The 23,675-nt window shown below is 44.8% G+C and overlaps 1 protein-coding gene across 1 annotated transcript in view; it reads right to left on the bottom strand.

Annotated features, from left to right (window-relative positions):
• The window catches only part of Alk (ALK receptor tyrosine kinase), a 719,717-nt gene that overhangs the window by 479,799 nt on the left and 216,243 nt on the right, over positions 1-23,675 (bottom strand). Inside the window, exon 3 of the mRNA NM_001169101.3 lies at positions 8,463-8,627. Coding sequence (NP_001162572.1) covers positions 8,463-8,627 — 165 coding nt within the window. The remainder of the gene's footprint in view (positions 1-8,462; positions 8,628-23,675) is intronic.

The raw sequence follows: 23,675 nt of genomic DNA, 5'->3' as shown, positions 1-23,675 counted from the left end.
AGTCTTCTGTATGACTCGCACAGGCTAGAGATCATGAGAAGAAAAAAAGAGAAAGAGAAGCAGGTCAGAGGTCATCAGTGCACAATTTATTGCCATGGCTTAAACCATGTAAAAGGTCCCAACTTGCAGACACACCATGACATCACCAAGTCTGTGGAATTCACGCAGTGTCCAGCTGTTCTCTAAATCATTGCATTGTGATCCAGTCAATCCTGAAATATAACCGTTTTATAAAAATCTATAGTGATTAAAAGTAAGTACTTTAAGAAATTTGTGTTCTTGTTAGGATCTCTATTGCTGTGTTAAAACTCAACAATCAAAAGTTGTTGAAAGGAAAGGGTTTATTTCACCAGAACCTTCCTATCACAGTCCATCACTGAGAGAAATTAAGGCAGAAACTCAAGGCAAGAATCTGGAGGCAGGATCTGAAGCAAAAACCATGGAGGGATGCTGCTTACTGGCTTGCTCCTCATGGCTTGCTCAGTCTTTCTTATAGACCCTAGGACCACCCATGGATGACACAGCACACATAGAGCTAAGCATTCCTATATCAATCACCAACTAAGAAAATGTTCCTTAGGCTTCTTAGACACAGGTTAATCTGGTAGAGGCATTTTAAGTTCCTTCTTCTCAAGTAACTCTAGTCTATGTCAACTTGGTGTAAGACTAGCCAGCCCAGTTGGTTTTACAATCCAGAGTAACCACAGTAGTGGCTATGAATCAGAGTAAACCTGGAAGAATGGCCTAGGTCAACAGTACACAGGTGAAGGTGTGACTTATAATCATCTAAGAAATATACTCAAAATATTTAAGGAATTCCTTTGAGGATCAGGGACAGCTCAGTTGGTAAACTGGTCGTTACACACCCATGAGACCCTCAAGGTGATCCTCAGAAAGCTAGATACAACACCACACCTATGACCTTAGCTTGGACAGGGGTAGGAGGATGCTGGGGGCTGAAATTAATGAGAGATACTGTTTCAAAAAGTAAAGATGGAAGGGTTCCTCCACCTTCCAAAGATGGCTCAGTGGTTAAGAATACTTGCCACTGGTTCTTTTAGAGAACCAGAGTTCAGTTCCCAGCACCACATAAGGTAACTCACAACCGCCTGGAACTCCAACTCTAGGAGATCCAACACCCTCTTCTGGCTTTTGTGGGAACTGACACAAATATGTATGTACACACCCACCCACACAAACACACACAAATAAATCTTGAGGAAAAAAAACTAAGCTGGGAAACAACTGAGGAAAGACTCTGGATGTCAACTGCTGTCCCCCAACCTCCTTACATACATGTACACATATGCACATACAAATTTAGGAGATTCCTATGAAAATTTAAACTGCAGTGAAATACTATCTCATCTGCTAGATGCACATGAATGACAAAGTCTGACAATACTAATAATTAGTGAGGATGAAGGTCACAGGGTGGGACAGTCACTCATCACAAGTGGGAGGGTGTAAGTTGGTATAACCACTCTGGCAAATAGATCTACATTACCTAATGAAATGCAAGATGCATCCAAGATACACCCTATCTGTAGAGAGCGGCGTGGCGAAACAAAGATGGCGCCGACATCCAGCCTTGTCTGGATGTCGACAACTTACTGCGCATGTGCAGGCTTGTCCCCTTGCTAGGGCAGCCATACGATAATGAGATGTAGGGCGCCCTCCAGTGGTGAACAACAGTACTGCACATGTGCAGTTTTTGCACCAGGTGTCAATTGACCGTTAATATGCTAATGAGGGGCGGTACCATGCTAATGGGGTGATTCATTCTCCGCCAATCCCTGGAGGACAAGTAGTGGGGTGATAGTGGGGTGATCCATGCCCCACCAATCCCTGAGAGATAATTAGCATACTGTTGTGTATATAAGGCGAGCGACTTTGCTGCTCGGGGTCCCTGTTCAAGAGAGCTGTAACACTAAGAAGAGCTGTAACACTGAGAAGAGCTGTAACACAGTAAAGGCTTGCTCGCAGAAGAATTCTGTTGCCGCGCGTCGTTCTTGCTGGCGGGACATTGGGCGCGCGACAAGTGGTGCCGAAACCCGGAAACCAACATTGCCGGTGCCGAGGGGACCCTTCAGTGTGCTGAAGAGGATTCAGAACTGCGAGAAGGTAAATTAAAAGGTAAGCTTCGAGAGGCATGCCCCTTTTTGGAAGAGAGCATGTCAGAAACGGAGCAGAGTGAGAAATTAGGAGCGCGCAAAAAAGGAAAAGGTTACTAAAACAAAAACGAAAGAGATACAAAAGGCGGAAGAAATGCCGCTGGAGGAAAAAATAGGTATGCCCCGGAGGACGAAGTACAAGTCATCCGGAGAGGATACTTTGTATCCATTAAAAGAATTAGAAGCCTTAGAACTGGCTGGCAGTGACTCTGAGCAAGAGTTGTCAGAGTCGGAGGAGGAGGAATTAGAGGAAGAGGCAGCCATATATGAGGAAGAAAGATATGGGCCTAGGTGGAGAGCCACTGTGAAGAAACCTAAAGTTATGGATCCTTTGTGGGCAAGGCTTGTAATTTTGTTTCTTTTCTTCTTTGTGTGGGATAGAGAGGCCACAGAGGGCAAGCTTAAGCCCGGACCAAAACCTCTTTGTCGAATGGTCCCTGCCTGCTTAGAGGATAAACGATGTGAGGAAGCCGTTAGGACAGGTCAGAGGGTCCTTGCAGAACAACAAGAAAGTATGTCAGAGGGAGAAAAGGTCTGGAAAGAAAAAAAGAAAAGAAAAGGAGATAAAAGGAACAGAGAGAAGGCAGAGATAAAAAATGGGGTCAGTGCAGCTTTTGTTGTGGCTCAAGTTGAGGCTATTGCTAGGTATTTGATTAGGCTCTGGAAACCTCACAGAGTCATACTGATCAGATTTGATAGAGGTAGACCGCCTGAAAATTTATTCAGGAGAATCAAACAAAAAGATAAACTTGAGTGTGCCTACTTGGATTCCTGGTCTCCAGGAGATTTAGCAAGTGACAAGGTGCTTCTCTTAAAAAAGCAGTTTCAATCGGCCCTTGGAGCCTTGCACCTGTAGCTAAGATATGTGTAGCCACTTCAATTTTGTTTTCTGATTGGTTTTAAATGTATAAATATTCTCTACATGCCTTGGTTATGGACTATTGGCTTTTAAGTTATTGGATATGGTTAAAAAAATGTAACATTGGTAACAGAAAGTTGACATAAAACTGGAAAATTTGGATGGAGTCATTCTAGATAACATGTGGCATGAGCCAATCTAGGGAAACAGGTCTAAATTGGGATGCCTTTGCTACAATTTTTTACTGAACATCCAGTGATTTTTCCAAAGGTCACTGCCTCAGAGCCTTTGTCTGGAGCGTTAAATATTTATACAGATGGCTCCAAAACAGGTGTAGGTGCCTATATGGTTGATTCTCAAGAACCAGTATTAATTCAATATAGTCCAGGCACCCCCCAAATTACAGAACGTAAAATTGTATTGGAAGTTTTCAAAAGATTTCATGATTTTTTTAATTTCTGACTCTGCTTATGTAGTTAATGCGGTGCGCTCACTTGAAATTGCAGGGCCAATTCGGTCGACTAGTACTGTATGTCAAATTCTTTTAGAATTACAAAATTTGATTTGGGCCAGAAAAAATAAAATTTTTATACAACATATTCGAGCCCATACTAATTTGCCTGGTCCCATGACCAGTAATAACACCCTGGTGGATGCTAGTACTTGTAGAGAGTTTATTTTTCATGCCACTCCGGTTGATCTCGCTAGAGGATTTCATCAAAAGTTTCATGTACCTGCTTTTACTCTTCAACAAAAATTTAAAAATCTCTAGAGCTGCAGCTTGTGATGTGGTGTTACGTTGCCAAAATTGTGTTCAATTTCACCACCCTCCTCATGTTGGGATTAACCCTCGTGGTCTGATCCGGCTAAAACTTTGGCAGATGGATGTCACACACATATCTCAATTTGGAAATTTAAAATATGCTCATGTTTCTGTTAATACCTGTTCCGGTATTATACACGCTACTCTGATGACTGGTGAAAAAGCTCGTAATGCCATTAGTCATTGCTTAGAGGCATGGGCAGCCTGGGGAAAGCCTGATAGTCTCAAGACAGACAATGGGCCTGCCTACACTGCAAAGTCCTTTCAGGCATTTTGCCAGACAATGCAGGTCAAACATACTACAGGATTGCCATATAATCCCCAAGGTCAAGGAATTGTGGAAAGAGTACATCTTACCTTAAAAGAGCTTATAAAAAAAAAAAAACAAAAAGAGGGAATTGCCAGCGGCCGAACACCAAAAGAACAACTTTCTTTAGCTCTTTTTACTCTAAATTTCTTAATTTTGGATGTGCATGGCCGCTCTGCCGCGGATCGCCATGCTACTACTACAACTATAACTAATGCAGACGTAAAGTGGAAGGATGTCTTAACTGATGAATGGCGTGGCCCAGATCCTGTGATTTCGAGATCTAGGGGAGCAATTTGTGTTTTTCCGCAGAATCAAGAAAATCCAATTTGGGTACCCGAGCGCTTGACTCAAAAATTGCCTTCTGCTCTTCCTGAAGATGAGACTACGAACCCTACTATTATTACTGGGAATGTTAATACAGGTTAATTCGCTCACCCTGTGGGCTATTGCCAGATCCTGGCCAGTACCCATGCCAGTTCATAGCAATTCTACTGTTTTGAGAATAAGACTGGCAAGCATAATCTCTGGCCTTGGTTTCAATGGGTGCTGTCCAATAAACAAGGGGCATATATATCCCTGACCCCCTTTGCTAGGTTGATGGGTGAGAATTTCGTGCTGTATAATGTTTCAGCTACCAGAAAAAATGATACCAGGTTGACCAATATTCAATATAATAACCTCTTGGCAAATAATATTGCCACTAGTACTTCAGTAATGTGTTATATCACCTTTTTTCTTTCTGATAAGCACTAATGTCAGCAATGGTGTTTTAAATTGTAATAGCTCTGATGTAGTCTGCTATTTAGCTGAATGCTGGGATGGCACCAATGACACCGCAGTGATGGTTAAGATTCCCTCCTTTGTGCCAATCCCAGTGGAGGCAAACCCAGATAGCTTTCCTATTCTTAATTTACTGAGAGCCAAAAGAGATTTTGGAATTACGGCAGTCATAATTTCAGCCATTGTGCTGTCTGCTGCCGCAGCTACCACAGCTGCAATCGCTATGACCAATCAAATACAGATGGCTGAGACTGTCAATCAGATTGTATAAAGAACTGCAGTGGCGCTAGAGATACAAGAAGAATTTAATACCCATTTGGCATCTGGCCTTCTATTAGCCAATCAAAGGATAGATTTAGTTCAAGAACAAATTGAAGCACTGTATCATATGACACAGCTGTCTTGTGTTTCCTCCCTTAGAGTTTTATGCATTATTCCTTTGCGAGCTAACTTTTCTCAGCATTTTCAACAGAGCAAAGAAATCTCGAATTATCTAAAAGGAAACTGGTCCATGAAAGCAGAGCAACTATCAAGACAATTGCTGATGCAGATTGCTGTCCTCAACAGCACTAGGCTGGACCCCATCACAGTTGAAGACTTTACCTCATGGATTACCAATGCTTTCTCCCTTGTTAAGGAGTGGGCGGGCATGTTTGCCTGGGGAGCTATTGTCCTCCTGGGATGCGGAATAGATCTCTGGCTTATTGGCCGTTTAAAAAGAGAACATGCCAGACACAAAGTGGTTGTTTACCAGGCTATGACCGCCATCAAAAAGGGTGCTTCTCCCAACATATGGCTGGCCTCTTTGAAAGATTAAGAGTTTGCCCTAGATCATTTTTGTCACTGTCACGTGGAGTCATTGTATCCAGAGACGGGCAACTTTCCTCGAGCTCGGACCAACCTAAGACATGGGGCCCGGTGGCGATAGGGTAACTCTATGACGGGTAAGGCCGAGTTTGGATGAGAACGACCTAAGACAGGAGCAATGACAAGATTGACGTGACACCCAGATCTAGACCAGTCATTTTATTAAACAAAAAAGGGTGAGATGTAGAGAGCGGCGTGGCGAAACAAAGATGGCGCCGACATCCAGCCTTGTCTGGATGTCGACAACTTACTGCGCATGTGCAGGCTTGTCCCCTTGCTAGGGCAGCCATACGATAATGAGATGTAGGGCGCCCTCCAGTGGTGAACAACAGTACTGCACATGTGCAGTTTTTGCACCAGGTGTCAATTGACCGTTAATATGCTAATGAGGGGCGGTACCATGCTAATGGGGTGATTCATTCTCCGCCAATCCCTGGAGGACAAGTAGTGGGGTGATAGTGGGGTGATCCATGCCCCACCAATCCCTGAGAGATAATTAGCATACTGTTGTGTATATAAGGCGAGCGACTTTGCTGCTCGGGGTCCCTGTTCAAGAGAGCTGTAACACTAAGAAGAGCTGTAACACTGAGAAGAGCTGTAACACAGTAAAGGCTTGCTCGCAGAAGAATTCTGTTGCCGAGAGTCGTTCTTGCTGGCGGGACATTGGGCGCGCGACACCTATCAATTCCATCTTTGTTATATGTTACAAAGAGTCTCAGACAGGCGCACCAAGAGATCTGCAAAAATGCTTACAATAGTGTTATTGGTAATTATAAAAGCCTGGAGGTAGCCCAAATATTCAATGGCCGAAAAGAGAAAAGAAACTTACCTTCGTGCAATCAATTCAACAGAGCAATAGACCAAAGATACATGTATCAGAGTGAGCAGGTTACAGAATGATGGAATGATTCCATTTATATTAAAAGACTGCAGATCTAATAAATGCTTTGTGGGGGGGAGGCTCACACTTAGGTGGCAAGGCCTTAAAGAAGGATAAATGAATGATTAGCATACTAGCAGTATGTTACTGTTACAGCAGTAGTTACTTCCAAGGGTAGAGAGATGTCTGTGGACTAAGTTGGAACCAAGAGACTACCAAAGGGAAGACAACATTTCAATTCTTTGGCTTGGTGGGGAGAACTTGAGCATTGCTTAGCCTGTCATCTGTAATTTGCGCATATTTATTATAGCTATGTTTTGTACATGCCAAATTTCATAATATAAAATGTTAAAGTTGCTAGGCCTCTGCTCAGATATCTTGACTTGTCATCTTTAACAGCACTTTCTATAATTTATAAACCCCTGTACATTGCCCAGTGAAGAGCAATTTACCTCCACATGAGACATCGACATTCAGGCAAGGGTCGCTGAAAGCGCGGATCAACTTCAAGCAATCTCAAAAGTGGCACAAAAGCAGAAAGGGGAGCCCAGAAAACTGTGCAGAAGGGGACAGTACCTACTAGGCTTTTTGTGGTGATAAGGTTGGAGGATGGTGTGTAACTCATCCAAAAGCATTGACTATTATGTCACCTCCTTCAGCCCACATGAGATCTGTCCCTGATAGGCCCTGTGGATGTATGAGCCCATGAGAGTCATTCTTAAGAACTTGGTTACAGTACAGTCTCTGGTGGTGGCTTTTGCTACAGACAGAAACAGGAAGGAAAGAGCCCTTGCCTGGACCTAATCATGGCAGGCATGTAGACCTGCACATGAAACCCCAAGCTGTGAGTTGGTTCAGTCCCTCCCCTCCTCAGAGTTCTGGCTTTTCCCTCACTAACTTTGAATCCAACAGGACAGTAAAGGATGACAAGTCCCACTAATGTCCAGAAAATCCATTCCGATTTCAGTTCTCATTTCTTCCTAAAAGCCTGAAACCCCACTTTGGATTTAGGGAACCACCATACTTTCTGTGTCTAAGGAATTGGAAGTCTTGAGGTTTGGCATGGAACAGATCAGAAGGCTGGAGTGGGGCTTAATGTTTTCACATCTCCCTGTAAATCTCTCCAAATATGTAACCAGTACCACGAGTCAGTGTCTACTTTTCAGGTCCTGGAAATTTGGCAGGCAATATTCATAAAGAGCTCAGGACTGCTGAAAGCATCATACAAAACAAGCATGCGGCTTGAATATTCATGAGTGAGTACGAAACACACATTTAACCCAGTTGCACAGCGCCTTTCCAGTTAAGATTGGCAGATTCAGCAAATAAAAATGCAGAACACCTTGAAGTTTTCCATGAGGTTAGAATAGGTTTCAGTGTCTGTTCTGAGCATCACCTGAGACATTAAAAAAAAAAATCTTCTTCAGAAATTCATATTGAACTGAGCGACTTGTGTTTTCCTTGGCAACCCCATTCCAGATAGACAAACAGATCAACATGTTATTCAGTTATTATATTACCTTGGGAAATCTATGTTGAGTTCTAGAATCCTACTTCTATTAATGGGTAACTGTAAAGGGTTGGATTCATCTTAAAATTAGACTCATGTGTCCCGTGGTACATGGGTCAAGGAGCCATGGAGAAACAGAGACATTCAAAGCCCATTTCCAAGGAGCCAAGGGTGTGTGCAGGGCTGGGAAAACCTCTTCATTTCAAAGGAATTGGGTCTCCAATCCTGGTCCTGGCCTACCCAGGACACAGTCCCTTACCTCTGGGCATCTCTTTCAAATGCTCTGCCTCTGGCCCATCCAACAAGTTCATCCTCGAGGCCTCCTCAGAGGGCACACGGCGCCAGGACCAGCTCTGGTTCCCATGGGTGTGGAGGGGAGGGGAGTATTCTAGCTCACAGGGAAAATCGAAGCTGCACTCCAGACCTGCAATGACAGCAAAAGTCAGTGCGACAAACTGTTCCCCAAACATGAGCCCCGCCCTCCATGATGCCAGCCTTCGCCTCAACCGCCATCTCTGCCTGTCCAGGAGAGGCAAGATGCAATTCTACCAGCGCCCCAGGCTGCCAACAGTAAAGGAAATATATGATATGGCAGTGAAAACCTGGATGTGCCAGGGCTCCTGGGAAGAGTGAGACGTCTTCACTGTGGGTGAGCACAGCTGGTCCGAGCAAGTTATGTCTGAATTTGAGTCTGCCTCTGGTATTTACCAGCTCTCTGGCTTTCCATTCCCTCCTCCCCGTTCACTGAGAGTGATACAGGAAGCCTTAAGAAGGTGTGTTCACCTGCCCTGTAGTGTCTGACTGAGAAGTCCCAGATTGAAGCAAATCTGTTGGTTACCCCAGCCTTGCTTTCTGTCCTGCTCCCTTCACCTCTGTGGTCACTAATAGGGACACACTGTGGGGGCCTGGCTTACCCTCTCCTGAGAGAGCACGAGGGTCAGCCACTGAGTATAGAGACACAGGGGAGGGCAGGAGGAGAAAGCCTGACCCTGAGACAATTGTGTGCGGTGTGGGCTTGTGTGTGAGTAATTAATTCCCATCTACACGGCCACACTATCAAAGTTAGAAGGGAAAAACTCTCCATTACACCCATTCTGTGCTAAGCAGTGTATACTTCTATTCAGGGCACAGGGCCTTTTCTCTTTTCTCTCTTATTCTCTCCTTATTCACTGTCTAGAGTCTCACATGGCTGAAGTGCTTTGTACAGGGCAGGCTCTCAAGAGCATGCTGATGGATTCACAGAGCATGTCCGTAAATAGACCTCATTCAGCCACCTGCTTCTTACCCTCCTTACCAACCTGTGAGGCTATGAAGAAAGAGAGAAAGTTGCATGTAGAAAGAACAGAACACTGGACAAGGAATGTTGGTTCCCACAGTCCAGGCTGGGCTAGTCACTTCTCAGGTGTAGATTTCATTTTCTTTATCAGTATAACAAAGGGTTTGCAGATGACTCTACAAGTAAGCACCGAGTGAAACTGGCACTCCACCACTGTTACTGATTTGCTGGCGACCTTCAAGAAGTCATTTACCCTCTCTGGGCCTCCAATTCCTCAAAGAGAAGATCTTGGCCAGATGTTTTCCAAAATTCTTTCTCGATTTAACTTTTGTAAGATTCCAAAGTCCTTGCTCTTGGAAGGGTTATTGCTAATTTAATCAATCAATCTCTGGCCACACTAATGGGTGCTAGCTCCCAATTAACATTGGTGCTTTCAAACAGCTGCTTCTGGGGCCACTGCTTCTATCTCCAAAATAAGCCTGCTACTGGGGATTTCAGAACTTAGCAGAGGAGCGGAGTCGATTCTGGCACAAGCAGCCAGTTGCTGGAAGGTCCTATAATCATATCCACGGGCAGCTGGCCCTTCCCCGGAGTGGGACTGAAGTCATTCCCATCGACACAGCCAAACTATCTAAGTTAGACGGGAAAAAAAACTCTCAATTACACTTCTATTAAGTATCTTTCTGCTTCTGGGCAATAGAGATTTATGTTTTATGTTTCCCAGTGGCTCTGCAGGAGCTGTATCCTCTGGTTCTAAGGTTAATACTGCTTGCCCTTTCATGGTGCAGACAATTCCCTTTATAATGTGGAGATGGGGCCTTCCTTGTATTGACATGCCACTTGATGCCTTGGTATCTTATCAGCACTGAAGATGCTCAGCCTGACTCTGAGGGCTGCCGTGACGCTGTGCCTAGTGTGTGTGGTGGAATCGCTCTTCTTGTTTCTCTCTCTCTCTCTCTCTCTCTCTCTCTCTCTCTCTCTCTCTCTCCCTCTCCCTCTCCCTCTCCCTCTCCCTCTCCCTCTCCCTCTCCCTCTCCCTCTCCTATCTCTCTTGACAGGGTCTCTTGCATCCCACATTGGCTTCCAACTTGCTTATAGAACTGAGGATGATCTGGAACCCCTATTCTCCTGTTTCTACCTCCTGCGTGTCCAGACTATGGGTGTATGTCACAGCTCTGTGTTTATGAGGTGCTGGTGAGCAAACCTAGGGCTTTGTGCATCCTAGGCAAGCACTGAATCAACTGAGCCTCATCCCTACCCCCTTATACTGCCTTGCCAGGCAATTTGCCTTGGTGTCAGAATACCAGGAGAAAACTAGTACAGCGTTTGGTCCTTCACAATACCAAAATGGCCCTCAAAATGAAAAACGTGACAATAACTCCTGGCTTCAACAGACAGGGCCCAAAATTTCCATCCACATTCATGAATGTGAAAGAATGGGAGGAAGGGAGAGGGGCCGCCTACCCAACAGTGACAATTACTGATGCCTTTTTCCAAAGCTTCAATCTCCACAACTGTCATCTACTGCATCTACTTTTCTCCAAATAAAGATGTCCTATTTCTATTTGAGACAGAGGTGTATTGTGCCAAATAAGACTCTGCCTGGCAAATGTGACTGCGTACATATTAGGCAAACAGACTGATCACCATGACTTCTGGGATATCTGGCCTCTAGGGAGTGTGTTAATCCACTGTGTAGGGGTCAAACCCTGCCTAGTCAAGCAGGTTATGCAAATGTCCCATCATTCAATGAGTTTGTTTTGAAAGGCTTGGTTGGAGGCAGGCCCACTTTAACTACCACAGCTGTACTTCCTGGCTTTAAATAGGAACGGAGTTAATATTGCGCTCATTTTGAGGTGAAACTGAATTGGATTTTTCTACATTCTGATTTAATCTCATAAAACATTGAGAAGCAGGTTGTTGTTGTTTTTTTTCTTTGCTCCTAAACCACCTTTAATATGTTTAGGCAATAATATCATTTTCTCTAACAACATTAGGAAAAACTCAGAAACTTGAGCCTTTTGAAAGGTTCTACATACAGGGTGCTTCTTAAAGACCTCTCTTTTGCCCTCTTCTGACTCAGGGCCTATGAGGCAGGAGCTATAACCTCTCACAGTATTTAGAGTGATCAATGGATTCAACAAGTGCTCAGCCTTTCCCTGGCCAAGACTGGTCCACACCCAAGGGAGGAGACACCCAGTGCGTGTCCCTCGGGTTATCTGCTAGGGACCATTCAAAGTACATTTGTTTTTCTGTCATTGTTTTAAATCTACAGGGCAACGCTAAGAAGTAGGTGGTGTTCTCTCCTCTACAGACCAGGAAACTGAAGCTCAGGGCATTCACTTTTACTAGGATGACAACGCCCACCCGCCCACTCCTAGGGAGAGCCAGGAGACACAATACTGGAGCATGATGTAGATCCAGGGTTTTGCCTTTCCCCTCCATAGCTTCAGTATCAAAATCCATGGACAAAGACCAAATTAAATAACTTTTGAATGTGCTGGCTGATTTCAGTTGTTGGCTTATCACAATAAACAGCAGTTAGGGTATTGACGAGGCACACATGTGGGCGTGTCTACGCGGGTGATCGCAGAGGGGAATACTGAGAAGAAAGACACATTTAGTGAGGGCAGCACATGTACTGGGGTCGTTGACTGAACGGAAAGGAAGAATCCAGCAGAGCAGCAGCATTCATCTCTTTGCTTCATGATCAGAATACAGTGTGACCAGTCGCCTCAAGTGCCAGTGGCCGCCTCAAGTGCCAGTGGCCGCCTCAAGTGCCAGTGGCCGCCTCAAGTGCCAGTGGCCGCCTCAAGTGCCAGTGGCCGCCTCAAGTGCCAGTGGCCGCCTCAAGTGCCAGTGGCCGCCTCAAGTGCCAGTGGCCGCCTCAAGTGCCAGTGGCCGCCTCAAGTGCCAGTGGCCGCCTCAAGTGCCAGTGGCCGCCTCAAGTGCCAGTGGCCGCCTCAAGTGCCAGTGGCCGCCTCAAGTGCCAGTGGCCGCCTCAAGTGCCAGTGGCCGCCTCAAGTGCCAGTGGCCGCCTCAAGTGCCAGTGGCCGCCTCAAGTGCCAGTGGCCGCCTCAAGTGCCAGTGGCCGCCTCAAGTGCCAGTGGCCGCCTCAAGTGCCAGTGGCCGCCTCAAGTGCCAGTGGCCGCCTCAAGTGCCAGTGGCCGCCTCAAGTGCCAGTGGCCGCCTCAAGTGCCAGTGGCCGCCTCAAGTGCCAGTGGCCGCCTCAAGTGCCAGTGGCCGCCTCAAGTGCCAGTGGCCGCCTCAAGTGCCAGTGGCCGCCTCAAGTGCCAGTGGCCGCCTCAAGTGCCAGTGGCCGCCTCAAGTGCCAGTGGCCGCCTCAAGTGCCAGTGGCCGCCTCAAGTGCCAGTGGCCGCCTCAAGTGCCAGTGGCCGCCATGTTTTTACTTCCATGATATTCCCCTAAACCCACGAGCCCAAGAAAATCTTCTCTCCTTCCGTCACATCTCATCAAGTGTTTTTGGTCACAGCATAGAGGAAAGTAAGTATGTGGAGATGACTGTTCTTTGACACAAGCTCTGTCAACAGTTCACGTCTTCAGAGACTTCTGCACCACCCTCAGGAAACAGATCTATTGCTCCTCAGTGTCAGGTCCCTTTACAGTGACTGCAACCTTCAGAAGGGTCAAGAGATCTCAGTCTTACTGCATATATCCAGTTGGTCTATGAGAAGATGACTATTTAAAAATGACAAGCAATTATCATGTGCCAATTAAAACTAGGAAAGAAAGACGGCTACCGTTCCAAACTGCTGAGTGTGCAGCTACACTCAATCACTATTGCTGATACTGGACTCTCTTATCAATCCACTCACAAAGAAAGATAATAGAATCTTCTAGAAATGATCTGCCTGCTGAAAGGAGCACAAAGCAGGATAAAATAAGTCTTTGGTAGGGCATAGTCATGATGGCTCTAGGACCTGCAGGCTGTGTTCTCTAAACCTGCATTTCTGCATTTGAAACTGTAAGGAAAAGGAACCTCCTTTCCCTGAAGCGCTTGTCATCTTTGGGTCCGCAGACTCTCCTGGACCACAGTTGCAGCTCCTTCTGGTCTCACAGCCAAACCAAAGGACCTACAGACATCAGTCACAAGCACTGGAAGGGGCTACCAGTATGTGATATTTAAAGTAGGCCTTTACCTTTCCCAGATTCTTAAATACTCATTAAAGCAGCCTCAAGCAAGTTGTACAACTGGTCAAGAATGAGCTTCTCTCTCTCTCTCTCTCTCTCTCTCTCTCTCTCTCTCTCTCTCTCTGTGTGTGTGTGTGTGTGTGTGTGTGTGTGTGTGTGTGTGTCCTGAAACTTGCCAGGATAGGGCCACATTTCAAAACCCTAATATGCTAACAGTAACCTCAAAACAATGCTTCAGTGTGAAATGTTCTCATGCAGGAAATGTAGGATAACTGACCCAAGCCGAGCTGTAGAATGGATAACTGGAGGGATTGGCAATGGCAGCCTGTGTGAACAGTCTGATCTGAGGGTGGAATTCTGGTCTAGTGTGAAACTGACAGCAGCTATAGCAATGCCTGAGGTCTTGCTTCAGACACCGGCAACTGAGATGGAAATGGGGCTTCCTACCCAAGCCACAAACCAGGAAAAGAGAATCATGGAGCAGGGTTCCTGTGAAGTCTGTAACAACACCACAGAATGGCAACAGGGAGTCTTTAGACACTGGATTTCCCCTTGGTTGGGCTTAGAAAATCCATCAGTCCTCCTTTGTATCCTGATGACCCTGAGGACCCCTCAATGTTCCTTTGTGTCTCCTAAATCTTCAAAGTGTTAACCCAGAGATGTACCAAAGGCATTCTAAACCTCCTAAATCTAAGTCAGTTTCCAGGCAGGGAACAAACAAACAACTACCCTTAGTTTTCAAGACATTATCTCAAAATCAGCCATTTTCTAGGTGACCTTGGGCATATTGGGAGCTTTAGAGAGCAATTGTACCACAAAGTTAAGCAAATATTGTAGAATTAACGAGAAGAGACAACGTCAAGCTTGTGGGCCCCATGTCACTGACCCCTCCTCTCTATCAAGAGTGTTTCAGACTCAAGTTAGCAGTTTCTCTCGGGTCTTGTCTCTAGCACAAGTTGTCAACAGACTTTGGGAGATTGCTAATTTGAATTGCCAGAACCATCTTAATACAGATTTCAGTTTATCAGTGAGGAATAGTCTTTATGTGGGGATCTAGACACAAGGCTAAAGGAGGTAGTGACAGACAGCCCCTTTTAGTATTATCTCTTATAGCATATTACAGGTGATTTTGCTTTTAGTAACAATCCCAGAGACTGTTGGAACACAGAGTGAATGACATTTGAGGTCAAAACCTTTTCCTTCATTGGACAAACCCTTAGACCCGTGCAAGGGAAAAGCTTACCCAGAGTCATGTATGGTACTAGCCAGAGTCCTCCACACAATACAAAAAGCATTTCCCCTGCTTGAGTGAGGGCCTTTTGAATGGCACATCCCTAGGGAGTACTAACCCGGAGCTAGCTGAATGTCAGAGCGACTGACCACCAGTTCTTCCTTCTCCTGGATCCACTTGTTGGAACATCTATCTGGGCTCGCTTACTCTATGGCATAGACATCCCAGTGTGTTCCTGATAAGTCTGCTTCTGTGTATTTCATGGGAAACCACATGAGGTGTCAGGCATGTGTGGTGATGCTCTTGCCATTGGCCTTTAGAAACATCTGCATCCCAAGTGACAGTTCACTAAGCAGGTCAAAAGAAACTAGCATTCTTAAACTATCAGTCTTTAGGACTGTGCCCAGAGCAAGGAAACTCCCCCAGCAGCTGCCAATCTTGGGACATAAGCCAAGGTCTCATATCCTCAAGAGATCTGTCAGAACTTCTCAACTGTAGACCCTAAGAGTCACTGAGGACTTTGGAGTCCATCTAAGATGAAGAAACTGAGGCCAGAAACATTGTGGATGTTTCTGTGTGCCAAAGGATGCACAGTGGGTGGGTTGCAGAAGTGGCACTAAAACCCTCTGGTTTTTATTATAATTACTTAAAGCCTTGGGTAACAAACAAACAAAGCAATAACTTATACAATTAGAAAAATTCTCAAAAATCCACTGGTGTTTGTTGTTGTTTCTGGAATAAGCTGGCAAAACCACACATGGCTAGTTTTCAAATATCTCCCAATGATCGAATGGCTCAATTCATCTCCAGGAAGGCTTTTAGGGTTCTCTCAAACTAGATGTGCTCCTCTGCCAATACACTGCTCTTTGATGATTGCTGGAAGCTCCCTGCTGGTGAGAAGGTCTGTTCATAGGCCAGAAGCTACAGTGAGATAGGGCTGAGAGAATGCACTGGGCTAGGAAGAAAGGGGAAAGAGCACCGGAGAGTTCCTGGAAAGTCTTCCAGCACTGTAACAATTGGTCTTGTGCTTTTAGGCAAGTCATTTAACCACTTGAGGCTTGGTTTCCTTATTTATGCCTAGGGGAGCACATTACCATGAATGATGACAGTTAAAATACTGTATCTCCTGTGAACTCTATGAGCTCATACCTGGTAATGAACAAAGGATATATACTTTTTCACCCATGTGTGTTTGTGTGTGTGTGTGTGTGTGTGTGTGTGTGCCCACTCATGCACAAGCCCACATACACATATATGTGTATACATGCACACACATGCATATCAATATATGTGCATATAAATGTTCAAGATTGATACATGAAATGATCCTCTATTTCATACCTTAGTCAATATGGCAGGATCTCTGAAACCCACCACTCATAGATATGACTAACCTCAGCTTGCTGCCTGCCTTCTGTGGCTGGAATTACAGGTGGGTTGTCATAGCCATTTGGCATTTATGTCGGTTCTAGTTTCCTAACTCAGGTCCTCATGATTGTGTGCCAAATGCTCAACCACTAAGCTATCTGCTCACACTGGGACATCCTTTCTTAGCTGCGTGGCAAGTGATCCTACTACCTTGAATTCTGTAGTGATCTGTAGAAATATCACTTCGTCCTCCTTGGAGATGAACTGAGCTGACTTGACTTGCAGGACTCAAGACAATGCTGACTACACTGGGAGCCCCTTCCTCTCTCCCTGTTTTTTAATCAACACTCATGGGTAGGAGGCTCCAAGGGGTCTAGGGAAGTAAGACAAGAGTCCTTCAAGGCACATGCAAATTTAAAACTTATCTTTGCTACTTGCTAGCTATGTCAGAGAAAACCATTTACTATCATTGTTCTTGACTCTACAAAATGGTGATCAAATAGAGATGATGTCATGGAATTTTCATGAGGAAGCATATATTCAATAAGCATACTGGATATCTGATATAGTGATGTGGACAGTTTGACTTTACATAATAGTGGGCATTACTTTGACTATGGATAAAGCGGATTCATGTGTGCATGCACACACAAGTATGTACACAGGCATGTGGAAGCCCAAGGTTAGTGTTGGGGATCACTCTCCACCACTCTTGTACCAATTCATTGAGACAGCGTCTCTCAATCAAGCAGAGCTTGCTGCCACGGCTAGTTTTAGGTGGGCACAGTGGTCAGCTGTAGGTAGCAATGGATGCACAGTGCTGAGGGCAAGGTTCTGTCAAACCTTGTTTCACTCAGAAGTGAGACGGGAAGAGTGATGAAAGAGCTCATCACTCAACGCTTCCTCTGGAGACCTTAACAGAGATCATGCAACACCGTGCCCTCCATTTAATCTGCAGAGAGCTCTGTTTCCTGATCAGGAAATGGAGTGGTGAAATAAACAATTTCAATTTTCTTCTATAACTACCATGCTAAGCCTAATCCCCCCCCCTTTGGGAAGGTGGCCAAAGCAAGTCCACTAACATGCCTTTCACCAGCTGGGCATCTCAAAGCTAGGAGTTCTTCCTTCCACCCCAGGCTTAGCTGATTAAGGGCTGCTACTTCCTCTTCCTGGGTAATTTCCTAAAGGGACACTTGGCCCACCAGTCACCTTTGGTATTAATCCACCAGCTGTCATCAACATCTGGCGACTCACTTCATAACACTAAATACCCAACCTGGCCCCTCTCCACCCCTCACTCACACCCACTATTCATTTGTCATGGGCCCCGGGAATTTGAAATCACCCACTTCCTTCGCATCACCCGGTGCCCTGGAATGCATCTGAGAAATGATCACCCAATTCAAGACATCTGTTCTGCTCACAATCAAGTGCAGAGAAGAAGGGCCAAGTCTCCTTTAATAAATCAATTATAGAAACACAGTCTTGGAGGGGGGGGTATGCAAGGGTGAGCCCACAGAGTGTCTGTGTACAGGCACAGAGAGAGCTTAATTCTTATTTCTCTCATCTGTGGTCATCATACTGTTTCAATCTACACCATCTGTAGGTAGCAAAATGAGATTCTGTCCTTCATCTCAGAAAAAAAATTGCAATTAAAAATTACAGGTATTCTAAGATTCACAAGTCCAGTTTCCTCATTTTATAAAGGGGAACTGAGGCATAGGACAGACAGTCAAGTGACTCATGAACTTCAGTCAGTCTAGGAAAGTAAGAAGGCTGAGGCTTGAGCCCATATTGAACCTCCAGTGATCTTGCAGTTTCTAGGAATAGTTCCTAGTGCTCTCATGCTTGCACTCTGGGAGGGCGGATGTGGGTGGAGTGGCAGGTCTCAGACAGAATAAACAAGAGTTCACAGGACATGGTGAAACCTAGCATCCTGAGCCGCCAGTCAATATGGATCTTTGTAACTGAGGTGCTTGGGATGAGAACCTCAGAGAAAACCCCTGAGCTGTGTGGCATCCGTGGCAACAGGAGGAAGTTGGTGGACAAGGGGGACCTGAGAAGATACGACATGCATCAACCACTCTCTGCTGTGTCTGTGGGAAGGCACTGTCTGCTGAGTGTGGCAAGCAAACCTGAGGTGTGCCAGCTGAATACCAGGCTGCCCTAGCTACTCTACCTGTCACATACCCACAGCCCACCAGATAAGATGGACTCGCCAATATCTCTTAAAGTAGGCTCTCAGTACAGACATGGGGACACACAAGGAAACCGGGCAATATGTGCATAGCATCTGCAAGACTGATAAGATTTCCACATATAGTAACAGAATTATTGGGAAGGTTGCTAAGAATAAGGGATAGAACAAGATTTGGGCCAGACAGGGAACTATCATGGCCTAGCAGTGTATTTGTGTGAGTTTTGAAACCATATTTCATCAGATAGTATCATGAGTCAAGATAGAAATACTTTCAGACTGTGGGAGGCAAAACTAGACATTCATGAGTTTTAAACACAAAGCTTCTGGCAGATGTACCTGTAACACCAAACCCCAGGCTCTTGCTCTCACAGAATGGGGGTCAGAAAGCATTAAGGATGCACCCGTTCTCTGAGCACATTCAAATCATTCCTCACAATAGCCACAATAGGGTTATTCCTAGGAATGGTGAACAGTGACACTGTTTTAAATGTTTAACATTTCTGAGCACTTTATACATGGGCACTGCATCTACATGACCCCCTTGCTCCCTCTTGCTTGAGCGCCTCTCATTCCTCCCAAATTAATAATCTTTTATTTAATTATTACGCTTGAGGAATTCCAGGTGAATGAAAACACCAAAAGAGCCACAGCAGTGCCTCTGCTGTAGAGAGGTAAGGTACAGGCTTTTCCAAGAGGCAGCCTAGGTTTCAATCTCCACTTTGCCACTGTCCTGTGGATAATACAGTCACTTCTGGGCCTCCCCATCTATATCTGAAAGATGAAGCTATTCAACCAGACAGCCGTGGGCCCTGACGGCCCACAATTCCTATGAATTTCTCACTGATGAAATTATTCTAGTCATCTTTCTAAATGGACTGGCTAAAGTCCTACACAGGAGAGGTCTCTTCTGATGTGCGGATTTGCATCTGAGGTCACTCCTGACAAAATATTTCATTTTAAGAGGGCTGTCTCTCATGTCCATCAGTCATTTTTCTGCATATGTTTTGGGCACTTACCTTTCTGGGTTGGTTAGAAATGATCTGTATACTATAGCTCAGGTGTCCCAAAGCTGTCAAAACAAAACTGCTCCTAACTCGTGCCTGCTGAATGTAATTCTTATAGCTTGAGAAGAGGGGAAAAGGACTTCCTAACTCTCCACTGGCTATTTCCTCCTGGACATCCTGTGGTTCCTTTAAATGTAACTTGTCCAACACGGACTTCACCATCTGCTCCCTTTCTCTTGATGCTTTGGTCACCCCTCTTATTACTAAATGTTTTCCTTCTCTTTTTAGTTAATGGCATCTCTCAACACAATCACTCAATTTGGTGATCCAGAATAGGCCTCCTTGTTATGATCAAGCTGTGACCAGAATCTCCCTGATACACTTCTGTCTTAGCCACTGTTCTATTGTTGTGAAGAGACACCATGACCAAGGCAGCTCTTCTAAAAGAAAGCATTTCGTAGAAGCTTGTCTGTAATTTCAGAGGTTTAGCCCATTGTCATCATGGCAGGGGACAGGGCAGACAAGTGCTGGAACAGCAGCTAAGAGCTACATCATGATCCATAGGCAAAGGTACACTGGGCTTGGCATGGGCTTTTGAAACTTCAAAGCCTACCCTCAGTGACACACTTTCTACAACAAGGCCACGGCTCTTAATCCTTCTAATCCTCTCAAATAGTGCACATTTCTAGTGACTACGCGTTCAAATATATGAGCCTATGAGGACTATTCTTATTCAAACCACCACACCCTCTTTATCTGTGCTGTCAAAGGGGGGCTCAAGTCTAAATCCTTAGCATACACAGAGGCAGGTATTTTCCTGTCCTTGTCCCTGCTTTCCCTTCCCAGTTCATTTATACTCCCATCACAGAGCTGAACCTGGTCATGCATATGATTTACAGCTGTGTGTGTCTTCCTTACCCAGAATGCTCTCATCATGGATTTCTTCATTGTTCCTGGAGCCCAAGGCTTGGAACTTAGTTGTCCTCATCTGAACAATGTCTACCCCTCCTAATCCTCTACAAAACTGGATCTTTTGACACTGTGTCTCAGGGTGATTTGAACATGCCTCCACAGCTGCTCTTATCATAGGACAAGTAGGGTACCTCTTCCTCCTGAGCCCCATTTGACCTCATCGGTGACATTTGAAGCATATTGAACACAATAGAATCTTCATAATCATTCCCTGTCTTGCTGGAGACACACTGAGTAGAAGAAACGATCTTAGCCACATAAAGATACAACAATAATCCTCGAGAGAATGACCAAGATTGAGATGAGTCTTAGGGGCTTCATATTCAGGGTGGACAGCTGAAACCATGCTAGCAGGACAAAGAATGTGTGACAATATGACAATAAGAGATCAGTCGGCCATAGCGATTCTTCCCCTCCCCTACTGTTTCTCTGTCTGTAACCTGTTTTTTCAGTGGCTTTCTCAAGACCCACTTTTCTCATATTTATTCCAGTTAGTCAATTCTCTTCTCTTTTATTCATCTGTTTTTCCCTTTCTGACTCTCCTTTGCTTGGTGCACCTCTAACATAAAATGTTCATTCATATTTATTCACTGCCTTTATGCATCTTCATTATAATGGCATATGACTGAGAAGGGCATCTTAAGCATGCTTCTTCTAAGCCAGCTGCTTTCTATTGAATTTTTGTGGATTGATCCCATTGGCTCCCAGCAGGTCATGGCCTGGAGGTGACAGATGGTCCATGTTCTTGGGTCGTGTATGACTGCTAGCACTATTGTTCCCTCTGGGACTCAAAGGTTTCGGTGGATGCATTCAGAGACCTTTTGCTTGCCATCTTGCAGATAAAAATACAGATGCATGAGCTAAGAAATAACTCGATTTTTCAGCTCAGTGGAACAGGACTGAGTGAGGAACACAAAAGGTTCTCCTGAACAGGGCAGAGGAGTCACTAAGGAAGCTTTCAGCCTTGACATTGGTCCATGGGGGAGTCTAGGGGCTGCCTTTCAGTGACGCCAGGCTCCTGAAGGCCAGAATGTCTGACCGTGGGCAGCCATATTAAATATGTGATTCCAGAAATGCGATCAAACTGACTTCCTACTAGAGTTGCAAAGTAATTCCTACAGGGGAGCTGGAACATCCTTTCGTTATCCATTTTTGAGTCTATGTTAGCTTAATATTTTTTGAGAGATAAATTTAATTTACCCAGTCTTTTCAATCAAAGAAACTGATACGTTAACAGGTTGAACAGTGGTGATAGCAGGAGGGAAAGTAATTAAAAAGTCTAATTTTCCTCTCCAAGAACACCAGCCCTGCAATTATATAGATCTCTCTGGTCCCAAAAGAAGACAAAGTTTCAATAGAACTTTTATTCAAATCCTAACAAAGTCTTCTGTATTCTCAGATGTCTGAAGGCATATTTCCTTTTTTTGAGAGTCAAAGTTGTGGATTTGAGTGGTGGGGGGTGGGGACAGATGGATGATGGTTTGTGTTTAATTTTTAGGGGTGCCATAACAAAACCCATCAAACTGGACTCCATAACATAAGAAAAAACTATTCTCCTGTGGTTCTGGGCAAGTTGTTTGAAATCAAGCTTCTGTCAAGGCCACATCACCCCTAAAGCTCTGGAGGAGACTCTGGTCTACGACTTTCTTTAAGCTACTATTATGGCCATAATACTTGGTGCTCCGTTGAAGTGGAAACTTGTAGGTTTCTGTGGAAAGTCAGTTATGTCAAATGATGGTTCGCTGGGGCACACAGGTGAAAGAAGGTTTTGCTGAAGCAGACATGGGTGAAAGGATTTTTTTCTATAGCAGACACATGAAAAGACATGTGATGTTCAGAAAGGATATAAATATGACCCCACCAACAGTGGGAGCTTGAGCGCTCATTTACTTTGCTCTGACTCATTAGTCTTTGCTGAGGACACACATGTATTGGTTTGCCTTATACTGTGTTGCTCGTGGCCATGTCCCAGCAGCTGAACTTAATTTTAAGTGTCTGGGCTTTTCATCTGCATGTGTGTATGTATGCCTTGTGTGTGCCTGATGCCCATAGAGGCCAGAAAAGGGAGCGTTGGATCCCCTGGAACTGGAATTAAGTGATAGTTGTGATTCCCAACTGTTGGTGCTGGGAACAGAACCCTGGTCCTCTGCAAGAGCAGCAAGTGCTCCTAACCATTGAACCATTTCCACGACCCTGTTTAGCCCTTGTAGGTTCAAGAAGTTGTAAGAAGCACACGCCTGTTTCAGCTGATTGCTCGAGAGCCCTTTTAGCCTGCTCTTGTACTCCTGGCTCTCAGATTCCTGCATCTGATGTCAAGCTTTGGCATTTCCTCTGCCTTTTCCGATTAGACACAGAAGCCTTCCTCTTGAACCCTGGCTATCTGCTTGCTCCATATTTCTTTAGCATCCCCTGCTATCAGTTCTAGCTCTGGATGTGAGTGAGGCCTATGTGCCAGCCTAGTCCAAGGTGCTCTCAAGTAAAACACAATAATAATTAGACATTTTGTCTTGAGCCCGATGATGGCTAGCTTTGACTGTCAACGTGACACAGACCAGGCAGCTTTCACCTTCTATTGACATTTCTGTAAACATGGAATATAAAATAATTTTCATCCATTATAATTTCACAATACTACTTAAATGAGAAAACGCATGACAGAAGGTTTTGTAAAGTACCACGTTTTTAAAAAGTGAATGGAAATATCATTTGTCTTGGTCACCTAGGGAATAATCTCTAATTATTCTATTTAAAATATTGATCCTGGGTTGAAGAATAGTTCAATTCATAAGATTCTTGCCTTGCAAGTATGAAGACCCAAGGAAAATGCCAGCATGATAAAGCTTATGCTTATAATACCAAAGCTTGGGATGTGGAGACAAGATGGTTATTGGTACCCACTGGCCAAGCATCCTAGTCTAACTGGAGAGCTCTCGACCAATGAAAGAGCCTATCTTAAAGGAGGTAGACAGTGTTCATAGGTATGAAACCCAAGTTTATCCTCTGACACTGACAGACATATACTTGCACACATATACTTAGTGTATAAAACACACATGTGCACATAAACATACCTACAAAATGATAATAAAATAGCAATCTGATTCCTCAGCTCTAGAGTGAGTAAACATGAGAGTTAAAGCTATGAAGAATACTATCTGTTTCTTTGGTTCTAGAACCCAAGGTGATCAGACTCCATTTTGCACCCCCAACAGCTATATTCTGGAAGCATCCAGCAGGACCTGATGGAGGACATTTGTATCTGGGTGCCT

Source organism: Rattus norvegicus, chromosome 6, assembly GCF_021556685.1.
Source record: "Rattus norvegicus strain SHRSP/BbbUtx chromosome 6, alternate assembly SHRSP_T2T, whole genome shotgun sequence".
Classification (NCBI taxonomy): domain Eukaryota; kingdom Metazoa; phylum Chordata; class Mammalia; order Rodentia; family Muridae; genus Rattus; species Rattus norvegicus.
Note: the sequence above shows the minus strand (reverse complement) of the source record. Positions and strands in the feature narration are given on the sequence as shown.